At 44.8% G+C, this 18724-nt stretch overlaps 1 protein-coding gene across 1 annotated transcript; it reads left to right on the forward strand.

Annotated features, from left to right (window-relative positions):
* Positions 1–537: 537 nt before the first annotated feature.
* Positions 538–1407, forward strand: LOC311186638 (E3 ubiquitin-protein ligase RNF113A-like; the record flags this gene model as incomplete). The annotated part of the gene is made up of 1 exon (XM_084257752.1): positions 538–1407. The coding sequence occupies one exon, from the start codon at positions 538–540 to the stop codon at positions 1405–1407; it is 870 nt and encodes a 289-aa protein (XP_084113878.1).
* Between the last annotated feature and the right edge of the window lie 17317 nt (positions 1408–18724).

The raw sequence follows: 18724 nt of genomic DNA on the forward strand, positions 1-18724 counted from the left end.
ACAGCCATCACTAATGGACAACCATATTCCCTCGCCCCTGTTAGTGAACCTGCAGGACCAGGCAGCTCTTCCGATGACCAAACGCACGCCCAGGACGAAAAGCCCAGGCCCGCCAGAAACACGTGCCCACAGCCCCCCACAGCCCCCCCCAGCCCCCAGCCCCAGCACCCCCCAGTCCCCAGTCTCAGTCCCCCCCCCAGCCCCCATCCCCCATCCCCAGCATCCCCCCAGGCCCCTTGCAGACAGCGGCTTCATATCCTTCCCGGCAGGCTCCGCGGCAACCTGCCGGCGCGCTGGTGTCACGTGCATCACACGCGTCTTAGGGACGCTATCACGTGCATCACACGCGTCTTCTGAGGCGCTATGGTAGCCCGCGGGGCTCAAAAGTGGTGCCCTCGCGCTCGCTCTCTTCCCACCTGCTTGACGTCGGGTCCTCTCCAGCGTCTATTTGCTGCGACTCGCGCCGGAGCGCCGGGCAGTGACGCGCGAAGCCTTCGACACAGGGCGCCGCGGCCGTTGGGGAACTCGGGGCGCAGAATGGCGGAGCGGCCTTCTCCGGGCAAGTCCGCCTACCGGGCCTGCGCCTTCCTCTTCAGAAAGCCGGCGCGCAGAGGGGCGGCGGGCCGGCGCCCGCGGGGCCGCGACCCGGAGCCGGGGGACGGCAGCGGCGACGAGGGCAGCGCCGTGGTGCGCCCGCAGAAGAGGCGGCCGAGCCGCGACCCCATGATCCAGGGGAGCCGGGGGCGGCGGGGAGCGGCGGGCGGCGGGGCGGGCAGCGACGGGGAGCCCGAGGGCCCGGCCGTGGCCTACAGGTCCACGCGCTCGGCCAAGCCGGCGGGCCCGGAGGACATGGGGGCGACCGCCGCGTACCAGGTCGACGCGGAGAAGGGGCGCGACGCGCAGGCCGTCGTGGGGCGCAGCCGGAGGCCCCGGGCGCAGCGCGGGGGCCGGGACGACGACGGGCTCTATCGCGGCGTCAGTGGTTCCCAGGAGTACGAGACGCCCAAGTCCGCGTGGCCGGGCCGGGCCACGGCGGGGAGGGCGAGGAAGGGCCCGCTCCGAGCCCCCGAGCACCTGCGCGCCACCGTGCGCTGGGACTACCAGCCCGACGTCTGCAAGGACTACAAGGAGACCGGCTTCTGCGGCTTCGGGGACAGCTGCAAATTCCTCCACGACCGCTCCGATTACAAGCACGGGTGGCAGATCGAACGTGAGCTCCACGAGGGCCGCTATGGCGCCTGCGACGGGGAGAACTATGAAGTGGGAAGTGACGAGGAGGAGAAGGCGTTCAGGTGTGCCAGCTGTCACCAGGCCGCGCAGCGCCCCGCCGTCGCCAAGGGCAGGCAGAGGTGCTGCCAGAGCTGTGCCAGGCGGCGCTTCCGTGGCACCCCACGCTCCTGTCTGTGACCAGCCACCCATGTTTGTTACTGTTACCAGCTTCTTACTGGAACCTCTGGCCTCTTCTGTGGATATTATAGTGCCATCTGCAAACAGTGATAGTTCTGCTGTTTTCTTTCCAATCTGGGTAACTTTTCTGTCCTTTTTTGTCTAATTGCGCTGGCGAGGCCTTCCAAGACTGTGTTGACAACTGGTGGTGAGAAGAGACATCCTTGTCTTGGTCCTGATCATAGAGGAGAAGTGTCATGTGCAGTTGTCCGTTGTCAAGGGGAGTGTGATTGGCTGCATGTTTGTCATATGTGCCCTGTATTATATTGAGGTATATTCCTTCTATAACCGTTTTCCTGGAGGGGTTTATCAATAAGATGACAAGGGCGTTGAATCTTGGCAAGTGCTTTTCCTGCATGTAATGAGGTGATTCTATGATGTTTTGTGTTCCTTTTGTTGATGTGCTGGGTCACGTTTTTGATCTAAGTATGTTGAACCATTCTTGGGACTTGAAATAACGCCCTCCCCACCTCGGCTCTTGTTCTCACTTCGGTGCAACTATGATCGAATCTCAAAGTTGCTGTTTTTCCTCCTATTTTTGATCCCAATGTTCATTTTTTCCCTAGTTTTTAAGATTTTTCTTGACATCTTTCATACCGTCTATTTTTTTTTTGTTATGTCATTTTTATTTTACTTTCCAGGAGGCACTTTCTTAGTCTCTGAATGCTGTATTTTAAAGTACTCTCGTAAACAATTTCTCTCTTTTCTGCAATAACATTCAATAAGGATACTAGGAGTGAGTACTTGCTTGATTGGTTTTTCTTTTTGATGTTTTCCCCGTTTTCTCCAAACTGCTTTTGTTCGGGCTTTTTGTTTGTCTTTTCATCTTAGAGTCTGGTTCCCACATGCCTTATGTCCCTGATCTCTGTTCACATTTAGGCATAAAACACTAAATGCTGCTTATAAGTTTGTAGCACTGGAGAACCCCAAGATAGGGTGGTATGTCAACTTGACTGGGCCATCCGTACCCAGATATAGAGTCACACATTATTCTGGGTGTGTCTGAGGGTATTTTTTGATGAGGTTACTATTTAATGCATAGTCTGAATAAAACAGGTTGCCCCCCCCCCCCCAATGTGGGTCTTCTGCACAGCTCAAGGCCTGAGTAGAATAAAAGGGCTGGTTCTCCTCCAAATAAGAGGGGATTTCTCCTGCCTGGCAGCTTTGAAACTAGGACATTGACTTTTTACTGTCTTCGAACTCAAACTAAAACATCTCCTCCTTTAAAAGTATTTCAACCAAGTGCCTGATAATCAGAGTTACCCTGCGGCCCCATTCAGTACCTCTGCTTTCAGGTGGTGGATGCTTCAAATTTCTGAGCCTTTCTGGGTTCTGCAATGCAAATTAGCTTGCTGCTGATTGGCTGCCACATGACACCACCACTTCCTGTGGGTATTCAGCTTCCTTCTGTTGTCTCAGTTACAACTTGTCCATTCATAGTTCATTTCCAAGCCACTTAGAATCACTTGCGGTTATCTCCCCTCTTTTTCTTGTCCTTGGGTTTCATGATTTAAAAAAAAGGCCTTAATGCTATTTTAGAGGAAATTTGGAAAGGAGCAGAGATAAACACAAGTATTAATCTATGTTTACGCAGACTTTGTGGTGTCGTAATCATACACAAGAGGCCACCTGTGAACCACTAACAGATGTGGGGCTTCTTTTTGGGGTGATGAGCTTTTTCAAACTTGTTGGTGGTTATGACTGCACAACTCTGAGTAGACTAAAAACCACTAGATTTTATAATTTACCTAGGAGATTTATATGGTATTTAACATATATATGTGTTAAATATATATATAGCTCAATAAAACTACTTTGAAAAATAAAACTATTTTAAAAGAAGACCTTCCATGGAGCTGAAGTTCTTAGAAATACTAAGTAGCAAATAAACCAAATTCAAACATGAACCATGGATGAGTGAGTAGATTTATGAATCTACAAGAGAAGAAATTGTAATTTGAATTTTCTTCCAAAACCCATCTTAATTCCCAAGAAAAGCACAGTTGAGCACTTTAATATACTTAATATGAGGCAAACGTTTAGGTTTGAAAGTGAACACAAGCAATGAATCAGCTCAGGTGAGGGGATTTCATTCACTCCATCAAGTTAAAATTACAAAAGGTAGGGTCCTTCAGCGGCCTATGTCATAAACAGCTGCTATGTCATAAACAACTGTCATATAGCATTTTGTGATGGGTACTTTTAAAATAAACTTTATTCAATGATATTTTCAGATCTTTGTATACATGCCAGCTATTAAGTTTGGGGGGGACACATCTTGCAATTTGAGGACATCAGAACCAGAAGGGATGTTCAGTTCATATTTCTTCATCAGTTGAATTGCTGCTGGGAAGTTGAAGAGCGTCCAGGAAAATCTCAATCAGGTACCAGAAATCTACAGGGATGGCTTTGTGATTCAGTAACAGCTTTGTGGATACAATGAGAGGAAATGGCCACTAGAAGAATAACATCTGGAGATGTCCAAACACATGACTCCAGACCTGGTCGGTTTAAATCTCGTGAGTGTGATGATACCCTCATTTTAAAATGTTTCTGTGTCAGTGCCAAACTAGGTTGGAAACAATATATATTCTGTGTGGCCTGGAACATTGGCTCACTAACATCCTGGAAAGTGATACTTATTTTTTAATTTGTATTTTTATGACTGACTACTACCATATCTTTATTTTGTAAACCAAAACCTCAGTCCCCAAGAAACAAAAGCCTCCAAGCCCAGCAATACACAGGCCGGCTGACTTTGGGTCTATGGACAGTGAATAGTAGATTTTTATGACCTGGTTTCCAGCTGGTGGCACATTTGCTATGTGCATGAACATAACCTGCTCACAATCTCTCTGACCTTGAGTTTCCTTACTTATCACATATCACATGGATAGAATCATACCAGCCTGACTTACAGGGTGACTTAGAGGAGCTGTAGTACAGGTATGTAGATTGCTGCACCTCCCCCTGCAGTGACCTTTAGGGCTAACCGTCCCTAGGTCCGGCTGGGCAACCAGCGCGCAGGGGGAGAACAGCAAAACCCTACATACCTGCTGCACCTCCCCCCCGCAGTGATCTTTAGGAATGGCTTTCGCCAAGGTCCCTAGATCAGGCTGGGCAACCAGCGCGCAGGGGGAGAACAGCCTGAAGCAGAGGAAGTGCAGCGGAAGTTCCCTGAAAAGGCAGATGCTTATCAAAAGATAACGACCACCAAGAACCACTACAAGAATGCTAAAAATCTTATCCTGCCTGTCTTTCTAGAACTACAAACTTTAATCCCTTATTTGTCTTTCTAAACTTCCTTCTTTCTTCTATAATGGTCATTGCTTGTTATGTAGATCACCTCCCTGATGGTGATAGACTGAGCCCATGAGCAAGCTGATTTCATTGATATTCTTTGTCCCTGTGCTTTTGGAAAACATATATATTTTGGTCACAAACTCAAAGAAAATTACACTCAGATTTTCACTCTTGAAGTGTGTCTGTTTGTCATTTCTTTCACCGACGCCCTGACCACCCTGCACGCTTCTCTCAACCCTGAGGTGGCCTCATCGTCTACTGCTGTGCTGGTCTGCGGCAGTAGATAGGATCTACCAAGGACAACATATCAGGTGTGCCAGTTACCATTTAAGTAGATAGGCATATGTAGGAGGGAGAAGGCAAAACAAGTGGGACCTGGATGGAAGAGGAGGTTCTCACTTCTCATTCTGACAATTTTAAGGCAGTTGCTGGCAGGAAACTGCTGAAGCCTGCATTCTCTAGTAAAGCGCTCCCACACTGTTTCAGAAACACACCCCATAGCGGTTCCCCATGCAGGTTGCCTCATAGTCACAAAAAACACTTGCTGGACAACTCCCTGGTGACACAAGGGGTTAAGATGAAGCACTATGGGGGCCTCCCTGGTGGCGCAAGGGTTAAGACGCAACCCATGAAGCTGTCCACAGCCTCTGCAGCACAAGTTCGATTCCCAGCCAGCCAGGGAGCAGCCCACATGGCGCAGCAGACCTCTCCTGTCTCGCCTGCTGCTCCCTTCAGCAGTGTACTTTGGTCAATCTGCCTGTTCTGTGTCCCCACTCTGTCTCTGGTGAATCCTCTGACCCCCTGCATCTCTGGCCTATATCCCAGCTCTTGTATGCATAAGTAAATAAATTTAAAAAAAATAAAAGACAAAGCACTATGAAGCTATCTGCAGCCATGGAGCTGACCCACATGGCGCAGCAGACCTCGCCTGTCTCATCCACTGCTCCCCTCAGCTGTGTATTTCAGTAGATCCGCGTGTTCTGCTCCCCACTCTGTCTCTGGTGAATCCTCTCATCCCCCGCATCTCTGGCCTGTATCCCAGTTCTTGTATGCATAAATAAATAATTTTTTTTTTAAAGGCTCTTGCTGATCTTTAGGCAGAATTCAACCAGGGCCACAATGTAAGTCAACTTACAGGATATGCTGTAGAAAGTATTATTTACCCAGTTCTGCACTGACTGGTACTAACCAAGTAGTGCTTCAGGGACTTGCTGAAAAATGAGGTGGTTTGCATTTGCCCATGAGGAAAGGTTGCTGGAGTCAGCAGTCGGCATGGTGGGTGGGATTTCAAGTAAGGCACTCCCCAGGCCTAGCTGCAAATTAGGTCCTAGAGAACTGATCTGAAATGCTGTAAAGACAGAAAAGATTGACTTTTGATCAAGATTACTTGTTTGATTGTAGTCAATCAAGTAAGAATTATATTTCATTTACATTTCTCTTTTGATAACTAAAACTCTAACAATGGTAGAATTATTTCACTTTAGGAAATTGGAGAAATCGTGGCATCATTACATTCTGTCTCTGCTGCTGAGGTCATGTAGAGTTAGTTTTAACTACAGTTAGTGCCAATTCAGCCTTCAGATCCAGCCCGTCCCGGAGACACGTGAGCCCGCGGTATAAAGACCCCATGTGCCCCTGGGAGAACCGGCTGCTGCAGTCCAAGTCTGGTGTGGGGGGAAGGGCAAAATCAACCAGTAAAAACAGCAGTTGTCTGTCTCTTCTGCTCTCACTTCCAACTCAGTCTCCCTCTTGCCTTCTCCCTGCACCTTCCTCTAGTGTCACTACCTTTGATTTGAACAAGACTTCACTAAGATAAAAATGGCAGAAGTGGAGACAAGATTTCTCAGTGTTATTTTTGGAAGGTTTCTCGACCCTCTTAGCAAGACTATCTGTAGTGCCCGCCCCCTTTGGGTTTTTTTTAATGAAAAATTTTTCATACAAGAACCAGGGTACAGGCCAGAGGCGTAGGAGGGTGAGAGGATTCACCAGAGACAGAGTGGGGAGCAGAACAGGCAGAATGATGAAATACACTGCTGAGGGGAGCAGCGGGCAAGACAAGAGAGGTCTGCCACACCATGTGGGTATCTCCCTGGCTAGCTGGGAATCGAACTCGCGCTGCAGAGGCTGCAGACAGCCCCACAGCGTTGCACTCAACCCGCTGAGCCACGGGGGAGGCCCTATCTGTAGTGGTTTTTAAGAAGACTGAATCCAAATCCTACTTTTTTGTTTCCACATAGATGTATCATCTTAAGCAAGACACTTGCTTTCCTCATCTCTGAACAAGAGTCTGCAAAGGACGGCATCCATCTCAAAGGGGTGGTGTGCGTGTACATTGCAAAACAGTCACTGCACAAGGCAGATGCTCAGCACATGTCAAAAATTATCGTTCCTGCATTTACTAATGGGCTTTGTATTGGAAGGATTATTTCCTCAGGAAAACATCAATTGGTGTTGGAGGACAGCTATGGTTTCTAAACTTCAAGAAAAGTGTTTTAGTAAAAGGGAGGAAATCAACATTAACTTTGTCAAGAGACCTCTGTATCTCCATCAACAACTTCTTGTTCATTGCCAAATTTAAAGTACATGAAACCCTCAAGACCTGATAATAATGAAGAATATTCACCGACTTCTTCCCAAGGCTCCTTTTAATCATGGACTCAACATTTGGGTGTTTGAACTACTGTGTGCTTTTGTGGTTACACATAATCTCTCATTCTCAATCTGGGATAAGTGGGGAAAACATATAAATTAGAACACTGGTTACAACCATTGTCCTTTCATGCTCTGGTTTTAATAGTGAGACTCTATCATTCTTGAGAAACATTTTGTAAACTGAATATTGTTTCAAAATCCAATTTATACTTCTCATGGAACTTTCTGGGGCATGCAGTATTCAGTAGGAAACATCTGTCTTTGGGGTTTTCATCACTGAGAGGCAATTTACTACACGGCATGGCACGCCTGGGTGTCCACAGATAACCCCCAACAGGTGCTGGCTTGTGCTCACGTGTCCGCAGTGACAGCCACTCTGAATGCACGCGCTCACGGGCAGAGGACAAAGGAAAAAGGGTACAACTGGAAGAGTCTGAGGTTCCAAGCAGTGTCTGTTAGTGAGGAGAGGCTTGCCTGTTGCAGGACCAGCCTTCAGTGCTCCTGCCAAGTTGTAACGCTGGGTGCTCTTATGAATAGTGAGCTCGCGTCCTTTGTGGAAAGTCTACTTTGGGGAAATTCTAGTTCATCAGAATGAATTTCCCTCTGGCATCTGTCATCTTCATGGAAGCCCTCTACGAGGAGAGCGATGAGAGTCAACCCTCTAGGGAGTGTTATTTTAGGAAGGGTGGTCAGGTAGGACCTGCGAGAGGAGAGAGACAAGCAGAATCTGAGATGAAGTGAGAGAGGAACATTCAAGTGTGGGGTGGGCGGGTGGGGGGAGAGGAACAGCTTTCCAAGCAGAGGGAACAGTTAGTACAAAGTTCTCAAGTCAGGAGCAGCGCTGGTTTGTTAAAGGACCAGGGACAGGGACTGTGTTAAGCACGTGTCCAGGGGCAAATTGAAAGAGCAAAGCCTTGCCCATGTTCAAGCTCTACACCAACTTAAGAAACAACCACACCAAGGAAAGTAGGTTATACCTTGTGTTAAAAACCCCAGAGCCTCTGTCTCTGTTTTTAAATGACTACTCACATCTGTGTGGGAAAGGTTGGAAGGTTGGTCAACTTGGTGTCTATCCACCCATTGACAGTTTTTCATGTTCTACTTTCTGTCTTTCTATCATCCATCAAGAGGAGTCCAGGTGCTTCGTGTGCCCACAAATGCTTGCTGGTGCGCTTCCTAGAAACGTGGTCTTGTAAAACTTGAAACCACTTGCATCCTATCCTGCATCCCTGCACAGGAAAACTGAAGGAAACTAACCTGAAACTCAGAAAGAGTACTGACTTGCAGCACCATGCCAAAGAGGAACTGAAGATTCTAGAATAGTGGGATTAACGGGTTACATTTAAATCTCCCTAGGTTCTGATTCTAGCTCTAATAATCATTAAAACGGTATCACAGCTTTAAACAAGGTATTATACCCCTCCAAACCTCATCTAGAAAAGAAGGATAATAGCACCTACTCCGAGTCTTATGAGGGTTTAATCAGGGCATGTATACAAAGGGTCTGATTCATAACAGAATGTGGAAAACGGATTTTTATCACATTGATCACATGATGAAAACACTGTGATTTGTGTGTTTTTTGTCTAAGCTACAAAATAGTGGTAAAATAGCACAGACAGAACTAAAGATATGTAAACAAATGAACTAAAAGGAGCTTGTAAAAAGATCTGACAGACCAGTTTGGTCCTGTTAGCCTCAGAGAGGATTTAGCACTGGTGAGAAACCACGGGCGGTAGTGAGAATCTGGTAGAAAGGGAGAGGTTACAGCCTGTGGATGATTTCCTGGAAAAGCACCCCGTTTCCAAATCGCTTGTTGTAAGAGGTCAGACTGGCAATGAAAGATGCTGAAGCCCCAAACTAGGAATAAGGTTCTACAAGACCCAGTCCCAGGAAGGGGAAAGTAGGTGGATGATCCAGCAGGAAATTCTTGTTGGTGCAGGAGCACATGCCTGCCATCTGTCCAGGAAGGCTATCATCGTATCACCCACTCCCACGCAGCAGGCGGGGCCATAATCATCTTTTACTAGGCTGCAGAGATCACAGGAGGAAACCTGCCCTCTTAGCCCCAGGACTGGCACCACCCTGCAAGGTAAGTAATTCACAGGTGTGTCTCGTTCTACTTCAAGTTGGTCAGTGGAGACAGCTACCAGGGGCCTGCCCCAACCCAGAGAGGAGGGCAGCCCCGGGCGGGAGGCTCACCATGGAGGGAAGCCGGCCACCACCGTCTCCCGGGCAGCAAATTTCACATCTGGGCTAGACTGCAAGCAAGGACTGTAAACCCAAGGGAAGAGAAGATTGGAAAAAGTATTGAGGGTGAGAGCTTATTGCTGCGGTTGAATCAAAATGAGCAGCAGAGGCTACGTTATATTCATTCCGTTCAGATGTGCAGGCCAGGGGTCCACAGCCTTCAGGCTTCATGTCCTTTCAACAGGCTGCCCACCCTGCTCACCATGGCTTTCTGCAGCAGTCATGCATACGTGGCTATGATGCCGCACGGTTTATAGAGCACCCAGACATCCACGACCTCGTTAGAATCCTTACGGGGATCCCATCAATAACCAGGTGATTACTGTCCTTGGAGGCCATTGTACCAGTTCACCCCAGGACCTAAATGAAATAGCTCTTGTGTAAGGGATTCATACCCTGAGCTCCTGATACATGTTTTTTTAATTTTTTGTAAGTACACATTTCGTAAAGTTGCAGCGTTGCAGCGGGCAACACCGCACTGATAAAGAAACGGGAGTGTGGCGCAGGCTCCATAATGCAGGATGCTGCTGAAGGGCAAGACGCTGGACTTTCATTTATTTATTTATCTTTAAGATTTATTTATTTATTTATTTATTTATTTATTTATTTATTTATTTATTTATTTATGCAAGCACTGGGTACAGTCAGAAGCGCAGGAGGGTGAGAGAATTCACCAGAGCCAGAGCGGGGAGCAGAGCAGGCAGATGGACGAAGTACACTGCTGAGGGGAGCAGCGGGCGGCAGGAGAGGTCTGCGCGCCAAGTGGAACTTTCCTCTGGTGGCCGGGGAGCAGCCGGGGATCGAACTGGCACTGCAGAGGCTGTGGGCAGCTTCACAACCCAGCGCTCAACCTCTGTTGCTGGCCTTTTATTGATACAAAAATTACACAGCATCAGTTGAGAGGAAGGAGGACAAAGAGAAAAGGGAGGGGTGAAACTAGAAAAGGTGCTCTGGCATCTCTAGTATCAGGGTTGTGAGTCTGCCCTCCAGGCACTTCTCATCTGCTTGATGACTCGGTATTGTCATTGAGATCAAGCCATGGTTCCTCAGCCATGGTTTCAATCTTATCAACAGGGAGTTTCCACCGATCAGCTTCTGGGGTCCCTTGTTATAGATCAGTCAACAGGCCCCCCAGGCGTTCCCTGTTGTACCTCGGGATGCACACCCTTCCCAGTGTGATCCAGCATTGTGCTTGTTTGATTTGAAAGACGCCTTGCAGGGCTGGGCTCCTGTACCTAACTGAATGGGTCATTTTGATCTTGCTCAGGATTTAGAACTGTAGGTAACAAAATAGTGGTGAACAGGCCGCTTAGAAGTAGTGTTAGGGGGAAAGGATGTCCTGAGCTAATCCCATACAGGCTTTGTGGACTCCACCCCCACTCCAGACCAAAGCCATCAAGACATTGGGAAAGACAAATCCCATCATCACCCAAGGGAAGGTGGCTGGGACCTGAGGGTGGAGTTAAGCAGCCAGGTTGGGTATAAAAACCAAACACATGGGCCTTGGGGGGCTCCCTAGCTCGCTCTGTTGCTCGCCTCCTGGCTTCACGGCTCCTGGCTCGTGGCCAGCTCTCAGTGTGCCATTTGGGATTCCAGATCGGCAGATTGGGTAGGACTCATTTAAAACTTTGTCTCCCACTTTTCTCCCTGAGCTGTACATTTCTTCACTTGCCCTTCCTTGTAAATAAACCTTTTATGAACCTTTCACGTGTGCCTGCAGCAGAGCATTGATAAGTCCTTTTAAGCGCGCGGGTGAGGACCCACAGTCAGGCACCCCGTTTTGTATCGCAGCTGCCCTATAACAGTAGCAGATGCACAATGCAGAACCCCAGTTACCTAATGCCCCATGGTGTTCGGCTGTCAGGGGCCAGTGGACCACGTGCATTTTCCCAGTGGCTCAGGGCTGAGACCACATTGGAGAACTTGGAGCATTCGTGCAAACAAGCTAAGTGGTCATCAGTCCAGAACTCAAGTTGCCAGATCTAAGGAAGTGTCTTCTGAAAGTGGATCTCAGCCAAGCCAGTAATTTCTCCAAAGCCAAGGTGAAGGAGCAGGCTTCCCCTACTGTCACGGAAGCATGGAGAGTGGGTTGAGTTGTATTATTGGACGACCTCTTGAACCTATCGGTTGAATTGGAAGTATACAACCACATGCTGCCTGAAGGGCTGGGCTTCACCTTTCATTATGCAGGTCTTTGGAGTAAAGTCTGAAAGTATGGAATTTTTTTTTAAGATTTATTTATTTATTTATACAAGCACTGGGTTCAGTCAGAAGCGTGGGACAGTGAGAGGATTCACCAGAGTCAGAGTGGGGAACAGAACAGGCAGAGTGATGAAATACACTGCTGAGGGGAGTAGCGGGCGGCAGGAGAGGTCTGCGTGCCATGTGGGACCCTCGCTGGCGGCTGGGGATCGAACCAGCGCTGCAGAGGCTGCGGGTAGCTTCGCAGCCCTGCGCTCAACTGCTGCACCACCTGGGGAGGCCCTGAAAGTATGGAATCTTGACCAAAAGATTTGGACATGCTTTTGCTTCCATTTCGTAAACTCTAGGATTCTCGTAACTTGTTTTACTAGTTAACGGTAACTGTGATGTGGCAACTCTTGGCTTTTATGATTTGTAGGCAGTGTGGATGGTAGAACTGTGTCTTAACAATTACCTTTGGTGGCCATGGTTTCTCTATCATGAACCTTATCAAACACGTAAGCCCCGTGAGGGCAGGGAGTCTGCGGTTCCGGCAGAATTCCATTAGGAAACCAGGCAGCACTAGAGAGGAAGAGGGACGTTCCGCTTCACTGTCTCTTTGGATCACTCATAGGTCTCAGCACCTGGCATATGTGGAAGCTCAGCATGGATCTGTGGAATAAATGAGTGAACTGTGGTGATGTGAGAGCTCTTTACGTTGCCTATTGGAGAAAGTCACTTGTTGAGAAGGCAAAAATAGATTCCCTCATTGTAAAGTACCCTAATTATCTTAAGAAAACAACAATTAGTATCGCTTCCTTTCCCTGGTAACAGTAGCTACCTCTAAGACATGATTTATTGATTGTTTTTCTAATAGTGTGTAGGCTTCAAAATTATCACATGGTTATGCATACAAGGTGCAACAGTGAAAGGCACTACTTATGTCAGTCATAGTTTCAATAGGGGATAATGATCCCACACCACAGTCTACAAGGAATTGTGGTCTCACACACAATTATGACTTTTCTGTAAGAAGAAAACCTGTTCATGTTATCTCAGCTTAGAATCTAACTCCATTACATATCTAAACACAGAGCACTTTTGCTCCATTTTAATATATAGTGTGGGCTCACTTAACAATGGGATTACATTCTGAGAAATAGGTCATTAGGTGATTTTGTTGTAGTTTGAACTTATAGAGAGCAATTACACCAAGCTAGGTGGTAGAGCCAACCGCCCACCTAGCCTGCATGATATGGCCTACCAGGATCACCCTCATAGGTAAGATTTGCCATTGACCAAAACATCAAGCAACACAGCAGTCTATGAGACTCTCTAGGAATGAAAATATACAGTGTGAGGGAAGATTAACACTTTTTTTTTCCTTTTGGAAATTTGCCAGAAGCATTTGGCCATTGAAGAAAATTACCATCAACAAATGTTCATTGTATGGGAGGCATCGAAGATAGCACCAGTGTCAGTCTGTTTTCATGACTGTTGGAGTCACAGTGACACCAAACTAGCTTTTTACCAATATTCTTTCAGCCTTCACTTCCATTTGTGTTAACAGCTACAGAATTGTGTGCGTGGCATGCACAAATTAAAAATTGGGCAAAATGTATGAAATTTGTGTTTTCAGACATTAAGACAGCTGGCAGCACTGGCCAGACCCTGGAGTGAAAGATGAAACAAGGTGAGTGCCATGACTGCCCAGCTCACTGCCTGAGGCAGTTTCCAAGCCACAGCAGGAAGCCTGGAAGCCTCCCAGAGTTAAGGCCACAGAGATGGGAGTTAAGGAGGCCTCAGTGGCTAGACTTTGGGAGGCAGGATACTGGCCAGGAAAGAGCTGCCCACAGGGCGCTCCTGAGATGTGCAAAGGGTCTTTCTCAAATCTTTGACTGAATTCTGATGATAAATATGACATCTGATAGGGAAAAAAACAACTAGGTGGAATTAATAGCAGATTACGCACTGCTTGGGAGATCAATAAACTTGAAACAATAGTATCTCTCCCAAAAAGAAGCACAGAGAAAAACTGGAAAAAAATAAACAGAGCATCTGTGGTATGGAGCAACACCAAATAGACTAAAACATTGTAACTGAGTCCCAGTTGGAATGGGTGGGAGGAAAGAAAAACTCCTTAAAAAATAATGTCTGGGATTGTCAAAATTTGATGAAAGCAATAAACTCTCAGATTTAAGATGCTCAGTGAACTCAGAGAAGAATAGACAGAGAAAACCAAACTAAGAAACATCATAAAGTCAGTGATAAAAAGAAAATCTTAAAAACTGTGGTGGGGGAGGTGTGTTGGGGACACACTTTATAGAGAGAAATAAAGATGAAAATGACATCAGACTTCTCACCAGAAACTTTGTAATCCAGAAGGCAACGGAGTGAAAAGTTTTCTATCTAGAGTTCTATATGTAGAACTCAAAAATAAAAGCAAAATAGAGATGTATTCAGGCATATGAAAACTAAAGGAATCCATTCCCAGAAGATAGCTCTAAGAAGCCATATGAAAGGAAGATAATTCCAAGTGGAAATTTGGATCTATACAAAGGGATGAAGAACTTGGGAAATAATGAATGTGGAGGAACTTGCTAAAGACATTTTTTCTCATTTAAAAAAAGCAACAATAAAGGTATCGTAAAAAAACAGTACCATGGATGATGACAACATGTAAGAAACAATAATGCAAAGGACAAAAAGAGGGAAAAAATGGAGAAACCCTGTTGTAAGGTGTTTTTATTATGTGTGTAATGTCATAACATTATTTGAAAGCAGATCATTATAAGTTGTAGATGTATATTGCAAACCTTGGAGCAACCACTAAAAAAAATGTATAACTGAGCATCCAATAGTGAGGAAAAATGAAATCATGAAAAGAAACCCAATTTATCCAACAGAAAGCAGGAAGCATGGAAACAAAAACCAAATTGGACAAATTGAGAATAAATAGCAAGCTGGTAGATTAATTTCAACCATATCAATATTTACATTAAATGCAAATAACCTTAGTTCTTCCATTAAAGGACAGAGATTGTAAGGCATAGAAAAAACAAGACCGACTACTTTAAATATAAAGAAGCCAATAAATTAAAAGGATTGGAAGAGATATACCATGAAAACATTAGGCAAAAGAAAGTTGAAGTGTCAATATTAATATCAGAACACAAAGTTAAATAAGTAAGATATGATCTCTACCTCAAAAGAGATTTCAATAGGACCAGAGAAAAAGAAAAACAAATGCCTCCTGTCATTGGATACAGGTTAACCTGGAAATACATGTAAGATTCGGGGCATGGAAGAAGAATGTCTAAATATAAATGGTTGACTCAGAAAGTGAATCTGGTGTAGGTGATGCTGTAGAACATTTTTGAAGGTCAAGTAAAAGGCATAGGTGAAGAATGTGGAAAGGGCACTCTGCACAGTTGCAACAGATGTAGGTGTGAACTACCCAGATAATCTTGGGGGGGGGGGGTGTTATGTCCTGAATGGCTGAGTTCACAGAAGTACACAGACCTAAAAAGACAACAGTAGCCAACCGGGGATTCCCCACCTTTGGGCGACTGAAGCACTCTTCCAACGCTATGGTTTCTACCCTTATTCTGATGTGGACTCAGAAAGACTTCCTGAAGAAGTTCTTAGGAAAACCTACAACGATTAATTCATTTATATTTATGTACACATTGCTGGAAGAACCCAGAGCCCCCAGCATCTGTGCCCACCACCCTCACCCCATCCTTGAAAAACCATTGACCTACTCAACTCCTCAATTTATAGATAAGGAACTGAGAACTACAGAGAGAGATGCAGGTTGCTGTCTGAGTTCACACAACTGATGAATGGTGGACCCACCTAGACCAAAGACTGTGAGGACTGAGACTCACGGGGTCATAGATTTAGAATGTTCTGGGCCTGAAGGGATTTGAACTTCAAACCTGGCTTTAAGGAACCCAGGTTATATATAAGAAAATAAGAATTTTTAAAAATTGAAAATAGAACATAATTTACATGTTATGGTCATGTCTGGATACCTGCATTCATTTGGACATTGTTGTCATGAAAATATGAGAAGAGCAACCAAAAATGCATTTTTTTAAAGAACCAAGAAAAACCAAGTTAGCATTTCATCTTAATGTGTGACTTACTGATGATTGAATATACAACTTCCAGTTAATTTCAGGGAAAATTTGCCAGATTTGTGAATTATAGGGATAGTTAAACATGTTTCCTACTTGGAAATAGATGAAGTTGCATCAAAATGCAAAGACAATTAAAAATATTTATTGTATGATATAATTAGAGATTTACTTTAAAATTATTTCCATGTGCTGAAACTTGCTCCATGTAGTAAAGCTTTCGTAAAATTTAAATTATGCAAGCACATGAGCTAGAATGCCAATTATGTATAATTGACTTGGCCAATGTAATTGAAGTATGTGGCCTTACCATGTAATTTACAAATCTGTACACAATTAGTTGTGTGTGATCTTTTTGATCTCTTTTTGCAATGCTATACTTCTCTAAGTTATGTGAAATCCAAAAGCCTATTACTGGGAACGTTTGTTGATTAGTACACGTCACTGACACTTAAAAAATATCTATTCTTATGCCATTCTTGCTCCTGGTTTGACTGATTAGGCAACAACTCTAGTGAGCTGAGCCAAAGCGGTTCTCTACTTAAAAGGGAGAAATTATGTTCTTCTTCATAATTATCTGCCCTCTTTGTAATCCTCAACCGCCACCACCAGCACTATCATGTAAAGTGTTGATTAAATATTTCTTTGTACATTTCATAAAAGCTTCACAAATGCATATTTACTGCCCTCCAGAAAATAATGAATAGAATATATGTTAATTATCTGCCCGAACTTGTTAATATTAGCCAGCTCTTTAAGGCCTCTAATTTATACCTAGGTCCTTGAAATTTTAAATTATTGTTCCAGGAAACTGAAAGCTTTTTGACCATATGTGTATCATGAGGATGGGATTTCCTATATTCTGGGCAAAAAGAAAAATATATTGTTGACTTTCTAACAGGGTAACAGAATCAAATAATTGCTAGAAGGTCTGCTTTATCGTAGGCACACTCTCTTAATGATTTTATTTGTTCTTAGTCTGTGTACCGTCTCCCAACCCATCAAGGATCAGTTCCGGAAGAGTCTCTGGCATTTGTCTGGAGCCTTTAAGGAGCTAATACTTTCCAGCTTGTGTGGTTTTTAACTCCACTCTCCTCCTATTAACAGTCTGGAACTTACGCGGTATTGTAAGCCAAAGTTACCTTAATTTTTAAAAAGTATTTACTCTCTCTTCACTGGCTTAGGGTTTTATCATAGTGACAATCTATCTTTAGGATGTGGTCTGTAGATTCTTGATTATTAGAAACAGAGATTTACTCAGACCAGCTTAAGAAAAGTGGGGACACAGCTGAGAAGCTATGAGAATATTGGGCAAGTTCTAAAACAGCTCTCCTCTCTCAGTCACATGATTTCTCTTTCGAAGTGAAATTGTGTCATCTATGTGTCTGCTCTACATGAATTTACTCTACATACATAGAAACAATTTTGGTGAGAACGAGTATGGTTGGCTTGGCCAGTAATTATCTTGCTACAAGGCAAAGCCCTTCACATCTGGCCTTGGACAGGGTGCTCGATGCTGGTCCCATGGAGGTGATCCCTGCAAAGTTACAGCCAAATACGTCTTCACTAAGCAGGGGACTGTGGTCAGAATGAGTATCTGCTATTTAAAAAACAAAAGCAAAAGCCGCAACCGGAAACAAAATAGCTCGTGGCACCAAGCACTGTAATAAACCTGCCCAATAAATGTATAATTAGAAGGCATATGTGATTTAAGTCTTGGGTGGCTAAGAAGGGATCCCACAGAAGTCCAGTGTTTTCCCCTGTTGCACACTGAACTGGTCACCCTGGAGCTTTGGGTCTCCACAGAGGAAAGCTTTGGCAAAACTCAAACCTATGGTACTTGAGTATCTCCAGGATCCTTTTCCTTGTCCAGTTACCCATGTGTGTTTTGAGTAACTGACCTGGAATTTCAGTCTGATTACTCATGTCAAACTCCACCGTTTATCTGTAGAGCTAAATATATTTATACTCACATGCCCTTAATAAAGTCAGACTGCTTTACATTCTCTCCTGCATTTCAGAAATTCAAAGGATACATTATGCTTTCTAGTGACATTAATTTTTGGAACAGATCCTCAGACTTTCAGTCCTGATTCCCCAGCTTTAAGAATAGTATTATTTTTTTTTTAATTTTCCCAATCATATAATAATCACCAAGATTTCAGAAAGTTGGAAAAAAAGTACAAACTTTTCTAATCATTTTGTCCCCCAGCCTTTTTCAGAACCCCACTAATCAGGATGACATGCTTCTTTAGGAATCAAGCTGTCCAAAAGTGTGCAGTGTTTGCTCACTGAAAAAGGACATTGGAAAAAATGACTTGCATGTTCATTAATAGCAGTTTGGAAATAACACATTATATTGCCACCACTTTCCTTTAAAATGTGCAGTTAAATATATGATATTTCTCATTCCAAGAAAACTAAAATAGACATGACATAACCTGAGAGCTAAAAATGGATCCAATACTATGGGGTTAACAAAGCGAGTGTTATTCCAATCTGATGACAGCGCCATTGCACTTAAATTCTATGCCCCTCTCCTATCTAATATGCACACGTATTTACCCGCAGGAAATGGGACAGCACAGCCCAGCTCAGGAACAGTAATGTCAACAGCATCACACCTACTCCCAGCACGAATCGTTTGCACACCTGTCTTTCTTGGAAATGTTTCAACTGGTTGTTTTCTCAGGTACATGTACAATTTCATAAGGCCCTGGAAACACTTTGTGTCAGTTGTGCTGAACATT

This window comes from Talpa europaea (assembly GCF_964194135.1).
Source record: "Talpa europaea genome assembly, chromosome: 2".
In the NCBI taxonomy this organism is placed as follows: Eukaryota; Metazoa; Chordata; class Mammalia; order Eulipotyphla; family Talpidae; genus Talpa; species Talpa europaea.